Source organism: Pleurodeles waltl, chromosome 1_1 (assembly GCF_031143425.1).
Source record: "Pleurodeles waltl isolate 20211129_DDA chromosome 1_1, aPleWal1.hap1.20221129, whole genome shotgun sequence".
In the NCBI taxonomy this organism is placed as follows: Eukaryota; Metazoa; Chordata; class Amphibia; order Caudata; family Salamandridae; genus Pleurodeles; species Pleurodeles waltl.
Window position 1 is genome coordinate 219,987,635 of NC_090436.1, and position 14,934 is coordinate 220,002,568.

The following is a 14,934-nucleotide window of genomic DNA, read 5'->3' on the forward strand; positions in this document are numbered from 1 at the left end:
GGAAAAAAGGGAACTAAAGTCAGCAAGCCAGCGAGGACCTATTATTGCCTCAATGACGTCAGACGGTGTTAAGTGTGAGTCGAGCAATTGTGACGTCCTCGTCGACGTGCAGAGCTGGGAAGAAAATTTCCATTGAATGCTGGCGCATTGGGAGAATTCATTAGGTGAGGAATCCACAGAGGTAAGATAGTGGCAAATGTAGATAATTATAATGCTCTATTTTGTGGTAGTGTGGTCGAGCAGTAGGCTTATCAGAGGGTAGTGTTAAGCATCTGTTGTACACACACACAGGCAATAAATGAGGAACACACACTCAAAGACGTATTCCAGGCCAATAGGTTTTTATATTGAAAAATATATTTTCTTAGTTTTAAGAACCACAGGTTCAAGAATTACATTAAACACTTTAAATGTATGGTACTTCACTTAGATACTTTAGGAACTTTGAATAAAAACAATATCATGTACAGTCTTTGTACAAATGGCAATAAGGTATTTTCAAAGTGGACACTGCAAAAATCAACAGTTCCTGGGGGGGGGGGGTAGTAAAGGTTAGATTAGGAGGTAAGTAAAACACTTACAAGTCTCAGTCCTGGGGCATAGGCATCCCACTGTTGGGGGTTCCAGAGAACCAACACCACAGGGAGGACTCCCAGTCGACTGCGACCTTGTGAGTAACCCGAGACAACTCCCCTGAACCCCCACAGCGACGCATGCAGAGAGAATCCTGAGGCTCCTCCTGACCGCGACTGCCTGGAACAAGGAACCCAACACCTGGCCCAAGCACTGCACATGCAGTCCCCAGGACCAGAAGGACCCAAAGGAGTGACCCCCAGGTGACCCTCTGCCTAGCCCAGAGAGAAGCCCCCCTGTGCCCTGCCTGCACCGCTAGAGTGACCCCGGGTTCCTCCACTGAATCCAATACAACACCTAATGCCAGCTTTGCACACTGCACCCGGCCGCCCTTGTGCCGCTTAAGGTGTGTTTTGTGTGCCTACTTGTGTCCCCCCCCAGTGCTCTACAAAACCCCTCTGGTCTGCCCCCCGAGAACGCGGGTATTTACCTGCTGGCAGACTTGAACCGGAGCACCCCTGTTCTCCATAGGCACCTAGGTGTTTTGGGCACCTCTTTGACCTCTGCACCTGACCGGCCCAGAGCTGCTGGTGTGGTAACTTTGGGGTTGCCTTGAACCCTCAACGGTGGGCTGCCTATGCCCAGGAACTAAAACTTGTAAGTGTCTTACTTACCTCACAACTTAACCAATACTTACCTCCCCTAGGAACTGTTGATTTTTGCACTGTCTACTTTTAAAATAGCTTATTGGCATTTTAACAAAAACTGTATGTGTTATTGCTCTAATTCAAAGTTCCTCACTTACCTGTGCGGAGTACCTTGCATTTTATGTATTTACTTCAAATCTTGAACTTGTCGTTCTAAAAATAAAGAAAATATATTTTTCTATATAAAAACCTATTGGCCTGGAGTAAGTCTTAGAGTGTGTGTTCCTCGTTTATTGCCTGTGTGTGTACAACAAATGCTTAACACTACCCTCTGATAAGCCTACTGCTCGACCACACTACCACAAAATAGAGCATTAGAATTATCTAATTTTGCCACTATCATACCTCTAAGGGGAACCCTTGGACTCAAAACACACTATCTTTTACTTTGAGATAGTATATACAGAGCCAACTTTCTACAATTACCACGACAAATCAATTTTGAAGGTATAGTAAAGACTTTGATAAACTGACTGGAACCCCAAATGTGTCTAGCGGAAACAACGTTCACTATTTTTTTTAATGAATAAACCAGGTGATGTAAAGGTGCACCTTCACAGTCTCATAAGAGCCACTGCCATTGTAAGTGCCTTTCTCAACAAGCAAGGGACCAACAACAGGTCAAACATCAACACCCTGACCTCAAAAGTATGACCTGTGACCAAAAATTAAGCATTCAAATTTTACTCCTGTAAGGCCCTCAAATCTATTGACACATTGTCAACGTCCTTCCAAAAAGAACAGAAAATATGTGTAAGTGTACTCCTTGCTAATGTTTATGCAACATTTTGTAAATGGACCACCAAGAATCTGCTGAAGTATCCTAAAGAACCTTATCTTTTTCCAAGTTTAAGAGATGGGCAAGTTCCATAAAATGTTCACACGTACGTCTATCACAAAAAAATAATAAACCTTGCCTTCGGATGTAGATGGGATATCTAGAACCTTTTGTTGAATATCCTGAACTTCTTCCAGCTCATCCTTATGATCATGAATAGAAGATGACCTGTAATGCATAATAACATTATTAAGATCCCACAGTTTGGACATTCTGTAAATACCAAGGATTGAAAATGTAAAGAAATAGTTTTTAAAACTATTTTTTTCAGTTTTTTCAGTAAAAGAAATATCAGAGATGCCTTAAACAAGTAGGGCCAGTTTATTCATATACCTTTTAGCTAATCTTTTATACTTGTGTGACTCCCAAAGAAAAAAAATCACATACCTTCTGTAATGAAATTCCCGGTGGATAATCTTCCTGCAAGTGTCTTAAAACAGAGTCCAGTGCTACAAATAGCCAATTACTAGTACTACAGCACCCCCATACAAAATAATGTAATGAGGCACTTACTACAAAAGTTTAAGTTACTCCAGGGTGCAAATTACTACTAAAGTGCAGTTTGTGAAAAGTACTTTGTAGTAAGTTTTGTAGTGCTACAAAACATTCGATAAAGTGTCGTTTGTAAACAAGGCCCACTGTGTTTATGTACCACGGGATCTCATTAATCACTGCACTCTCTCAAAGGGGGGGAGGGTGTGTGTGTGGAGGGTGGTTTAAGTTATCTGCAGAAATATTATGCATTCATCATAAACATAAATAGCGAAGGTAAGTAACCTTCTGCTCTGATGGACACATCTGATGACTCTGCAGCCCTGCGCCTCGGAGAGCTCACACATTGCCTCCAAAGGCACCTCTGACACAGGTAACCCTAATGTAATTTTTAGCACTGAAACTGGCTGCATTTGCGGTAGTTTTTTTTTTTTTTTTTAACTTTATCCTACTTGAAAAATGCTGTATAATCTGCTCTGCTATCTCGGAAATGTACTTGGGATATGCATGTTGCACAAACATGTTTGGGGCAGTGACATTAACCAATTGATTTTTTGCTGTGCTTGGAACCTGAGACTTGAAGGTTAAATACAGGTCAGTAGTAGGCACCCTGACCTACGATACTTTTTTTTTTTTTTTTTTTTTTACAAGAACCGTTAACCAGAGGGTTGCACACTTATTTCAGTAGCAGGCACTCTAACGCGTTGTGCTATCTTCTTCTGATCGGTACCTGTGATCCTGGTTACACATGCATCTGGTTGGGAAGCACTGTAATTAATTTAGCTGTTGCATTGCCGAGGGTTACACACAACTCATCAGTGGTACATGGGCCTACCGAGGTATCTTATCGGGTAAAAGGACAGTGGTCCAGAATGAACGTCACCGTTATCCAAAACCCTAATGTTCAATAGCCTCTCATTTGGAGCATCGCATCTTCGTTTCACTCGGATGTCCTATGCCCGTAAACGACAGCTTCCCAATTGTGACCTTCTGAGTGTATTTCGAGGTAAACGTCAGACTGGACCAGCAGCATCTCAGCGGGCAACTGGGACTCGACGGCTCTAACGTGGACGCAGTTAGAACGGTGAGATTTGGGGAACCCTTCAATCTCCTTAGGTCTAAATCTTTAATGTGATGAAGCTGTAAATATCAAATGGGAGCTTCCGATTCAAACGTGTAAGTCCACCGGTTGATGAAGACGGTTTTATATGCCTTCCCCAACCTGCACCCATCTCACTGTCCAGTGCTCTTTTCCTCCCCAGCTAATTTCGCTTCATATAAATACAGGCGCTTGCATATGTCGTTTTACATACAGACAACGACCCCGGAGTTCTAATCGTGGCTTTTCTCGCTTGACCAAAACATGTGCATATAAATCTGCATAGTTCCATCTTCTCGCAGGCGCCGTGAGACTGGACACCAAGCTCTACATGCTACTGAGTACAAGTTTGTGGGGCCTAATACAGAACTGCACAGAGCGAACAGTGGGTGTCGGTGCCTATTGGACAGGGAGTAGCACGGGGCCGGTTCCGCCGTGTACTGTAGCAATTTGTCAGTGCTCCGGGCCGCATCTGCTCAGGTGTAGCGCCTGCACTGTGCAGGAGTGCCTGGTCATGAACGAGTTGCATTTGTTGTTAGCCTCACTCGGATCTGTTTTGTTTTGCTATCATGGCTGCGTGACTAGACAACTGTTTTACAAGGTCTTGGGGCACCATCTAGCACTGTGATGGTTGAGGATGTGAAAAGCACACATGTAAGGGGTGTAATCAATTGTCGTTTATAATTTATCTAGTAGAAACCGTCTTATGTTTCATGGTTTCTATTATTCTATAGGGAGGCAAACAAGGACGCCTCTTCCCTCAAAGCCACGTGAAACCAGGCGGTATTTTATCAATGTTAATCAACTTCTGTACAAGACAAGTCAGCTGACGAGATTTCTACGACGAACAGAACGATTCGCATCATTACTGTCATTATTTGTATAATCCTCGCATCCGTCAATTTCCAAGGGCTACCGATGCTTGAAGCACAGTAGTCGGAGGAGGAGGCCCAGAGACCCAGCGTGTTTGCGCATTATCAAACGTAGGTCGGTAAAACAGGAATCCGAGATTTCAGTTCGGGTCTGAGGACGTTAATTACTTTGGGATTAATTAATCACTGATTTAATCTTCACGTATCTAGTTTCATCTTCACGCAAATGCCGTCAGAGTGCAAAGTTCAAGTCCACGAGCTCTATAATAAAATGAGCATTTGATAACTAATCAGATCGAGCACGATATAGAAAAACACGTGAAGTTCGTCGACTTTGTAACCATAGTAGATCGCCGTATGTTCCAAACGGGATCCGGCTCGGCGGGTTCAACCAGCCACTCCAGAAACCTGTGTTTGGCCACAGGTTCAAATCCTGAGGGTCATTCTTGGGCTGTTACAGCACGTCCCCCCTCTGGCTAACACCACACTGTCTGCTGATATAATGCATGATTGTGGTATTTGACTGTTGCTCTACAAGATGAAAGCGGAACGCTTTCATTGTAAGGCAGACCATGCATGTAGCTCATGCACGTTTCAATGTCGGCTCTCCTTTGAAGCAGGTCAAAGGCCTCATGCCAACAATTAGTGCTATAGCAAAGAGGAACCTATGACCAAGGTAGCCTGCCACTCTGGAGGCTCAATGGGCAACCCATAAAGAGGTAGGAGAGAGTCCATCCAGCAGAGCCGATCCACACACACTGACTGGAAAATCTGAACCTAACATGCTCCCTTGACCGTGTAGGAAGCTGGACTGGTATGTGGTAGACACCTATGGTGTTGGCACCTTATACCAGGCCCAGGTATCCCCTATTAGTGAAGTGTAGGCAGTGTCTAGGAAGCCAGGGCTCTTTAGTGGTAGCTGTGGACGAGCACTCAAGACTTATCTAGCAGACATGCAAAGCTTAGGCAATACCACAATAGTCACACAGCAATTTATCACACATGAAAGAACCACACAGTTACAAAAATAAAGGTACTATATTATAGTAACACAACACTTGATTACTTATAAGCAGTCCCCCCAACTGGAGGTAAGTACACGCTCGTTATGTACAAAATAACGATCAGAAATTAGCATAGAAACAACAAGCAATGGCAATACTTAGTGAAAATAGTAAGGATCATAGGGGAGGGCCAAACCATATACTAAGAAAGTGGCATGTGAAGTGAAGTCCCCCACCCAAGGATAAGGAGTTGTTAGAGGGGAGCTGGAAGAACTAAGAACCCCAAGAAGTGAGTTACTGAGTGGAACCTGATTAATTTATACCCCTCTCTGATCCAAGTGATAGACCTCAGAGAAGGTAGTCTCCATGGTATTACCCCTAACTTACTTGAACTAAAAAGGGAGTGTAGAAGGGGAGAAAGGAAATGGAGACACACTCAAGATGAACGTTTGAAAGAGGAATATAGGAAACTGATTCAACTTTATCATACTGAAATCAAAATTGCACAGACAAACTACTATTCCAAGAAAATAGAAGCAGCGGCTAACTCTCAAAAATAAATCTTTAAGGCTCTCAAAGACCTTATTTACCCCCCTAACAAATCAGGCCCTATTGATGCTCCGCAGGCTCATGTTAATAACCTAGCAGTCTTCTTCCATCAAAAAGTACAGGATATTTATTCATCCTTCGCTACTACTCAAAAAGGAGAACACAAAGGCATCAATTACAAGGCCAAGAAAGCAGTAATTCTCTCGAATTTTACTCCAATGAATACAGATAATGCAACTCGACTTCTGGGTTCCATCAAATCAGGCTCCCCGTTGGATCCAGCTATGCCTAAGATCTTTCTTATGGGAGCGCCAGTGTTAAGTCCAGTAATTGCTAATCTCATCAATGTCTCACTTTTCTCTAGAATAGTGCCAGACCTATGGAAGCAGGCCATTGTTAAGCCTCTCTTAAAAAAATCTAATTTAGACCCAGAGGTGTTGAATAATTATCGCCCCATTTCATTGATAACCATCACGGCTAAAATAGCCGAAAAGCACGTGCAGGCCCAACTCTCCCTTCTCCTGGAAGAAAATAAGATTTTTCACCCTACTCCGATGGGTTTCAGGCCACGCATGGCACAGAGACCGCACTAGTCGCGATCACGGAAGAATAAAAAATGCAACTTGACAACAGGATTGAAACAGCCATTATTCTCCTAGATCTCAGTACGGCGTTTGATACGGTAGATTTGGATATTCTAAAAAAGAGGATACAAGAGATTGGAATCTCCGGGACTGCTCTTGATTGGATCTCCTCTTTCATTAATGGTAGATCCTATCAGGTACTAGAGAAATCCTGTTTATCTAAATGCATTACGAGTGGCTGCGGGGTACCTCAGGGTTCCTCCCTGAGTCTGCTGCTAATTAATATCTACATGCTGCCACTTTCAGAGTTTGTTCAAGCGTTTGGTCTAAAACTCGATTCCCACGCAGACGATACACAACTTATTGTCTCCTTCTCTACCAAGCAACCGGATCTTGGGACAGCACTTGGACCTTGCTTACAAGCAGTTGCTGCCTGGATGACGGAGAGTAAATTGAAGCTGAATGACAGAAAATTGGAGGTGGTTTTTTGGGCCCTCAAAAAATTTATCACCAGCCTCAACAATAATAGAAGGGGTGGGCATTCTCCCGCCGCCTAAAGATCTTGTAAGTAGTTTGGGGGTCTGGCTGGATCCCCTTCTGTCAATGTCCCAATATGCCAACAGAATTGCTGGAACCTCCATTGCTCTTCTCAGGACTCTTAGGAAGGTACTGGCAATTTTGACTTTTGCTGCAAAAAGATTGATCATTCAGGCCCTGATAGGGTCCCGGATTGCCTATGGTAATGCTTTATTCGTAGGGTCACCGAAAAATGTTATATACAGACTTCAGAGGGTACAAAAAGCAGCAGCACGAATGCTCTTAAAAATCCCAAAACATCAGTCTATACGTAATGGAATTTCCTCATTACATTGGCTCCCTGTTGCCTAGAGAATTTAATTTAAGACCCTATGTTATATGTACAGAGCATTACATAACCTTGGTCCTGAGATGCTCAAACCTCTAGCCACTTTTTATGAACCAAGTAGACAACCTAGAGCTTCCTCTGCCATCCTAGCGAATGTTCCTTTAGTGAGGAAAGTGAAATGGGGAGGAAGATCCTTGTCCCATCAAGGAGCGAAACTTTGGAACAGTCTGCCTATTAAGATTCGAGCAAGCTCTCAGGAAATTACGTTCAGAAAACCCCTGAAAACATGGTTATTCAGAGCCTGAACTTAAGTGGTGTTGTGTGTTTCTGCGATTTTGCCTGCAATATAAGAGCTACGAGGCCTTCGGGCAGTTTAAGCGCTATATAAGCAATCATAACATAACATCACATAACATAACCCTCTGCCCCCAGCGACCAAGATAACAGAGGTAAGTATCTCCCCAAGGACTAACAGGAGGATTGGAAAAAGGATTGTACAAGAACAGGACCAGAAAAGAAGAAACCGAAAGGTGGATTCTGATAGACGAGGACCTGCAAAAGAAAGAGACAGAGTCCAGTCCACGATACAGAGTCCAGTGGGGGCTGGATCTACTACCCTCCCTTCTGGGGATGAAGAACCAGGTCGACAGGGGAAGAAGAAGACCAGCTGTGGAGACTAGGAGCTGAAGAGGAGTCCTTGGAGCGCTGTAGATGGTGTCGCACGTTGATTGTCGGATTTCAGATGGTCAGTGGTGTTGGCAAATTCAAGAGGAGCAAAAGAAGAGTTGCAAAGCTGAAGAGGACCAGCAAAGCCCATGGGACTTGAAACTTGGAGGGGAGTCTGGGGTGAGCCTCAGCAGTCGAGAGAGCCAATAGAAGAAGTCTCAGCCCCCACAGGTAACCCACCGGCAGCAGGTACAGTAAGTCGCAGTAAGGCCCAGTCAGCACACCTAAAGAGGAGTCCCAAGTTGCTGGAGCAGCAGAAAGGAGACTGTTCTTGATAGAAAAAAGTGCTTGGGGGCCGGGGCTACCCCAAGGCTGAAGATCCCTGGGAGCAGGAGAAAATAAGCCTTGGTAGCTGCAAGAGTCGCAGTGTACAGGGGTACTGTCCTGCAAGGAAATGCAGGGGTTCACTATCTCGCAAGTTGGACAGATGGCAGAGTGGACCAAGGGGACCACTCCAGACCACCACCTGTGATGCAAGATCCACGCAGTTCCAGAAGAGAGCAGATCCACGCAGGCGGATGTCGTTGCTGTAGGTGCCTGCAAATGCAGGGGAGTGACTCCTTCACTCCAAGGGAGATTCTTTCTTGCTTCTTGGTGCAGGCTGAAGTCTTGTCGATGCCAGAGGATGCACAGCTGGGGAAATGTTGCAGTTGCTGGGAGGTGCCGGAGAAACAATGTTGGAAAGGGAAGGTGTCACAGGATTTGCAGCCTTGTCTGTTCCTGAAGAGTCCAGTTGCAGTTCCAGTGGCCATAAGCCAAATTAAACAATACAGAGGAGACCTGGTGGAGACTTGCATGTCAACTCTGAGGACCCAACCGCAAGGGAGCCACTAAATAGCCCTAAAAGGGGATTGGTCACTTAGCAAGGTGACCACCTATAAGGAGGGGGCTGTGGGGGCACCTCTGCTCATGCAGGGGTATCCTCACACACAGGGACCTGCACACCCTGCCCTCTGGGCTAGGAGGGCCTGCCATAGGGGTGACTTATAGTGACCTGGCGCAGTGACCTGTGGTGAAAGGGTGCATGCACCTTTTCACACAGGTTGCAATGGCAGGCCTGCAGACACATTTTGCATGGGCTCCCATAGGTGGCAAAATACATGCTACAGCCCATAGGGAGCCCCTGGCGCCCCAATGTCCTGGGTACCTAAATACCAAATACTAGGGACTTATAAGGAGGCACGAGAAAGGCAGGTGGTCTGGAGGGAAGACAGGAAAGGATGCCTCAGTGGTCCATCGTTGCTGTCTCCCAATTAGTTTAAAAATGAGAGGACCCTACCATTACCATAGGGTTATGCTGCAAAGGGATGAAGTCTGAGAGATCTTGAATTGGCCCATCCCACAGAGGACTGTATTGCTGCAATTGGTGATGGCACCATCTATGGAACAAAAGGAGAAGTAAAGTTGCTGAGACTTTTGAAAGGGCTGAGAAGGCAGCCTCTGCCAAGACTGTACTTCTCTGGAGTAAACATGAAACCTTCCATATTGTAGGTGAAACTGCAATGCTGCTCAGGCTAGAATTAGGCCATGGTCAGAACATTAGTTCTACTATTCTTGAAGCATTCCAGGGAAAAGGCTTTGTTCTCTCCAAATGGTTGCTCAACATCAAAAGGCATAGCTACAAGAGTAGACTGGGCATCTCCAGAGAAGCTAGTGGAGTGCAACCAGGCATACCAGCTTGGGGTAATAGCCATTCTCACAGAAGGAGCAACAGTGTTTCAAGACTATTTAACATTTTTCTGTGCTGCACAGCACCAGTAGGTAAGCCAACACTTTACGTGAAAGAATAAGGAGCAGATTACAGAGAACATCATGGGAGAATAGCAAGCTGTAGGAAGCTGGGTTATGGTTGCAGTACCCCCCCAGCCCCCCCCCCCCCCCCACACACACACACACACATACAAACGTTTTGCCTGGCTTTTAGATTAAACTTTCACTGAAGTGCACTGGGTTCCTGCTAACCAGATCCCCAGTGCCAGTGTTTCTTCCCTAAAACAAGGCACCTGGTCACTTGGCCCTTCAGGCCCCTATAAGTCGCTAGTAAATGGTACCCCTGGTACCTAGGGCATGGGTACTGAAGATGGCTCCTCAGAGCTGCCACACAACTTGTGCCACTCTGAGGGACCCAGCGCCAACCTTATGCAGCCTGCCATTGCAGGCTGCGTGACAAGGTGCTTTCAAAATTGAATACGCAACATGGCACACAGCCTGTGCTGGCAATGGTCACTAGGATTTCCTGAGCTACATGATGCCTTCTCTGAATTCTGGGATGTTTGGTATCAAACATCTCAGAATAATAAACCCACACTAATTCCAGTGATGGATTTATTAATACATGCACACAGAGGGCATCTTAGAAGTGCCCCTGAAAACCTACCAGCTACTTGTGTGTTGATTGACTGGTCCTAACCCGTTCAGCCACCACAGATGCGTTCCTGGACCCCAACGGTGAGAGCTAGTGCTCTTGAGGCCCAGAGACAAAGCCTGCACTAGACAGAGGTGTTACCTCTTCTCCCAGGAAGGATGTACATTTCAGTGCTGGGAGCTTCAAAGGCATTGCTGCCTTTGTAATGTAACGCAGGTCTCTCCAGATTGTGGAAATGACCAACTCCCCTGTACTGAACACACTTTTGGCAGTAGCACAAGCACAAAAATTAGTTAAACTAGTAAGTTGCCAGGTCCACCCCTAATGTGGACAAGCTGAAGTGGACAGTACTTTTTAAATTACTCCATCTTGTTTAGAAGGAATTGGCCACTAGGGTTAAGGTCATGCCCACTTTAGAAGTGGAGTCCTTGTTTGGAGTGGGCGGGGGCAGTTCCTACAGTATGCAAACATTTTGTGGACGGCTAGAGAGATTTGTGTGACATTTCCCTCATCCCCCCCCAGCCGCGTGTGCTTGATGCCTTCAATGTCATATGGGCATTGTTGCACGATTTTCCGATCTGTTGGTGCTCACTATAATCACAGTGTTCTGTCTGTTTGATAGGTGATGTATTGAAATGCACTACACTAACTGTGTAGGGGTTGGCGCCACTAATTACTATACCCAATACGTTTGTGATGGTTGGTTCGACCTAGTCTAGTACTATAAATGTTTACTTTTCTGTGCCGACTTGTCAGAGCACAATGTATGAGCCCAGGTGGGTGACCTCGAATGGGTGCTGCCATTGGTTGGGCGACTGACAGTATTTTTCCTTCAATGTAAGTTGCTATGATGTACTGCATAGTTATGCGTGTTTCTTTCTATGCATAAACAAACAAGTTTACAAAAAAAAAAAAAAGGTTATGCCCACTTTCCAGCGGAAGTGGTCTTAAGAAGGGTGAAGTCACCCTGTAGGTGGTCAGCCCACTGGCTATTGCCTGGCACTCCCTGTAATGACCCTAAATTGAGTATTTAGGTGGCACCCCTGAGCCCTAGAACTCAGATTTCTGATGCCCTAGGAAGAGATGGATACCACAGCCCCATCAGCAGAGAAGACTGCAGACACCAACTGACTTGGTTTCATCCATACCGGCCTGCCTGCAGCCCTCAAAGATCTTGCAGCAAAAGACAAGTTGTTCTGCAGCCCAGCAACCGCCAAAGCCTTGGGAGAATAGCCTCACTTCAATAAAGACCACAATCTCCTGTGGCAGCAGACCTGTCTAAAAGAAACCAACTTTAAAGAAAAAGAACTCTGCATGAGGAACCGTGAAGCCGCCTCCAGGCCCACCTCTGCACACGACGCCCATGGCCCGAGTCCATGTGGCCCACCGGTCCTGTGAAGGTTCCCATGTGCTTCTGGGCAAAAGTCCACCGTGGGCTGACCCCTGCCAGAATCCAAAGCAACGCCTAGAGCCTCAGCTGGAAGACTCGCCTGGACGGCGACCTGACCGGTTAGACTTCTCAGGCGCCTAGGGACACCCCTGCACCCGGAGCCCCTGGGCTTTGGGAAGCATGACCAATGGTGCCCTTACATCACCCAGGACCTCTACTCACTTGGGCAGATGTGGGTTGTCTTTGCCTGGCCTCCTGGCCAGAGCCTGCAGTCTGTTTCTGAAACCAATCTCCTCCATTGGATAACATTGGACGCCCAACGCTGTGCTGGCACTTTGCATCCGGCCGCCCCTGTGTCGCTGAGGGTTTAAGTTTGGTGCTGCCTTGTGGCCCCCCCCTTGTACTAACCTCAACTCCAGGAGATCAACCCCTGACCCCGCTTTACTCACCTGGGAGCAGTGCATCTTCGGTTACCCCTGTCTCCATGGGTCAACATTGGGTGCCTGACACCATGTTGGCACTCTGCACCCGGTCGCCCCTGTGCCGCTGAGGGTGTAAGTTTGGTGCTCCCTTGTGGCCCCTCTCCCCCAGTGCTTACCTCAATCCGAGGAGATCAACCTCTGACACGGCATTGACTCACTTGTGAGCAGCACATCTTGGTCATCTTGGTTCACCCCCGGTCTCCATTGGTTAACATTGGGCACCCGACTTCCCCCGTGTCTCTGTGGGTGCACTCTTGGTACTGATTTGAACCTTGCCTGGTGTTGACCTAAAACCCTGAAGACTGGATTTGTAAGACGAGTACTTACCTGCAAAACTGCATTCTTGTTTTCGTCCCACAGGTTAACACTGAAGATTCTGAAAGTTGCACTGTGTCGATTTTTGACACTGAAAAGTATTTTTAATTTAAAAACTGTTCACCTTATGACAAAGTTATTTGGTTCAACGCATATCCAAAAGCAAATGTTATTTTTCTAATTAGGTCTCGAATTTATTCTTTGAGTGTGTGTCTCATTTATTGCCTCTGTGAGTATGCTTACTACGACTCCTTGATAACGCTAACTGCTCTGCTCGTCTACACTACCACAAAGAGAGCACTGCCCAATCTATTTCTGTCTCTGCAAGCCTTTGGGGATCCACTGGACTGCCTGCACAGTGTACTTCAATTTAGTGTACTTCATTTTAGTGCACTATATAGAGAGCCAGCTTCCTACCCAAGCAAAAACGGGCATGCGCTCAAACAATAAGAAAATATCCTACTGCAGTATTACTGCACATTATGCAACTCTAGATGTAGAAGTGAAGTGGTTTATACATGATAAACATATGCATATAGCTCAGAATTATTAAGAGTGTCCTCATACTATTATAGTAGGGGAGAGAATAAGATGGGTAAGTGAGGGTGAATAGTTAGATCAGTGGAGTGGTCAATTAAGGTTTGGATAATTGTGAGAAATAGTCTATGTAATGAGTTAAGGTATAGGTGACAGAGTAATTAGATTGGTAGTTGTAAATTGACGAGATCGGGAAAAGTGCAATACTCATGAATGTGTATCCTGTAAAAGGAGTAAAATTAGAACGATGGGGCAGATAGTCCAAAAAGATGGGTTTTCAAATGTTCACGAAAGACACAATGGGGGATTCCTTCTTAAGCCCGCTGTGAAAGAGCGTTCAAGGCGCAAGAGAAGACAGTGACGATTCCCCAGAGCAAACCTCTGACATCTTACAATGTGTCTAGGGATAGCTAGGAGGGAAAGGGTTTCCTCTAACGCAGACAGAAGTGGATCTGGAATGGAATCATTATATTTAGTTCCAGGGACTATCAACAGGCGTAGGTGGTCCAGTACCTTTGGTTCCACTTGAAACCATAGTGGATTTTCAAAGCCTGATGTTTCCCCAATGAGGCCCTACCTTTAATATTTGGAGGGTTTTTTGATTTCCTTATTGTGGGAGTCCTAATTGCTTAAAGGATTAGGTACGTACTAAGGTCCTGACGAATCGCATTAAGATTAAAAAAAAGGCGAGAGACATGTTGACCTACGATATAGAGTAACACAGGGGATCCTGTGTTTACTTTCTTTTTTTACTACTCTCTATTACGAGATTTAGTAATTATACTAACCTTACTTTTATATGGGGAGTGTAGACATTCATCTACCATATCCCTGTGTATTGGTTTTAATCATGTCAGAGGTTTCAGCATTAGAATAAATTTACAAATCCATTACCTCTAGTCATTTTTAACCATTCTTATACCAATCCTTCACTATTTTTTGACCGGTTGTGCATCACTCTCAAACGAACTGCGGCAAAGAGCCCCCGTGTGGGGCCCGTCAGGCATTGCAGTGCCGGCCTGATGAAGAGCTTGGCCCTATGATGAAGCATGTCACCGGAAGGTGAGTGAGGGCTTTTGCTTCGAATATTTTGGTTTCCATTGAATGCAGAACCACTTAGTTTGAAAGAAAACCTTCTGGCATTTTTGGAACCGTGCGTACCTTATTTGATTTATTGACTGTCGCGAGCTTTACACACGGGACCAGGAGTACTTCCTCCGAATCTCCCACGTTTGCCCCTCCTTGTTGTTGTTTTTGATCCATTTGAAAACCCACAGCCAGAATCTTAAAGAAACATAAGGCTGCCGAACAAGACACTATTTCTACAAGTCAATCCCCTACCAGATTTTGTAATTAATGAAGCAGCAGCAAAGAAAACATATACTATTGCCACTTCAGTGTCAGTCCCACCAGACAAGGAAAAAAACATATGGATTTCTTGGGCAGGAAGATGTGCAGCACATCAGTCGTCATCATGAAAGTCTCAGGTACTACGGTGTTACTGGAACGCTGTAGGGATGTGCCTTTTTGACATGG

At 45.4% G+C, this 14,934-nt stretch overlaps 1 protein-coding gene across 6 annotated transcripts in view; it reads right to left on the reverse strand.

Moving 5' to 3' along the window:
• The window catches only part of CPLANE1 (ciliogenesis and planar polarity effector complex subunit 1), a 1,992,329-nt gene that overhangs the window by 965,338 nt on the left and 1,012,057 nt on the right, over nucleotides 1-14,934 (reverse strand). For all 6 annotated transcript variants that reach the window (XM_069221234.1, XM_069221235.1, XM_069221236.1 and 3 more), the window contains one exon: nucleotides 2,198-2,286. In XM_069221234.1, the coding sequence (XP_069077335.1) occupies nucleotides 2,198-2,286 (89 nt within the window). The remainder of the gene's footprint in view (nucleotides 1-2,197; nucleotides 2,287-14,934) is intronic.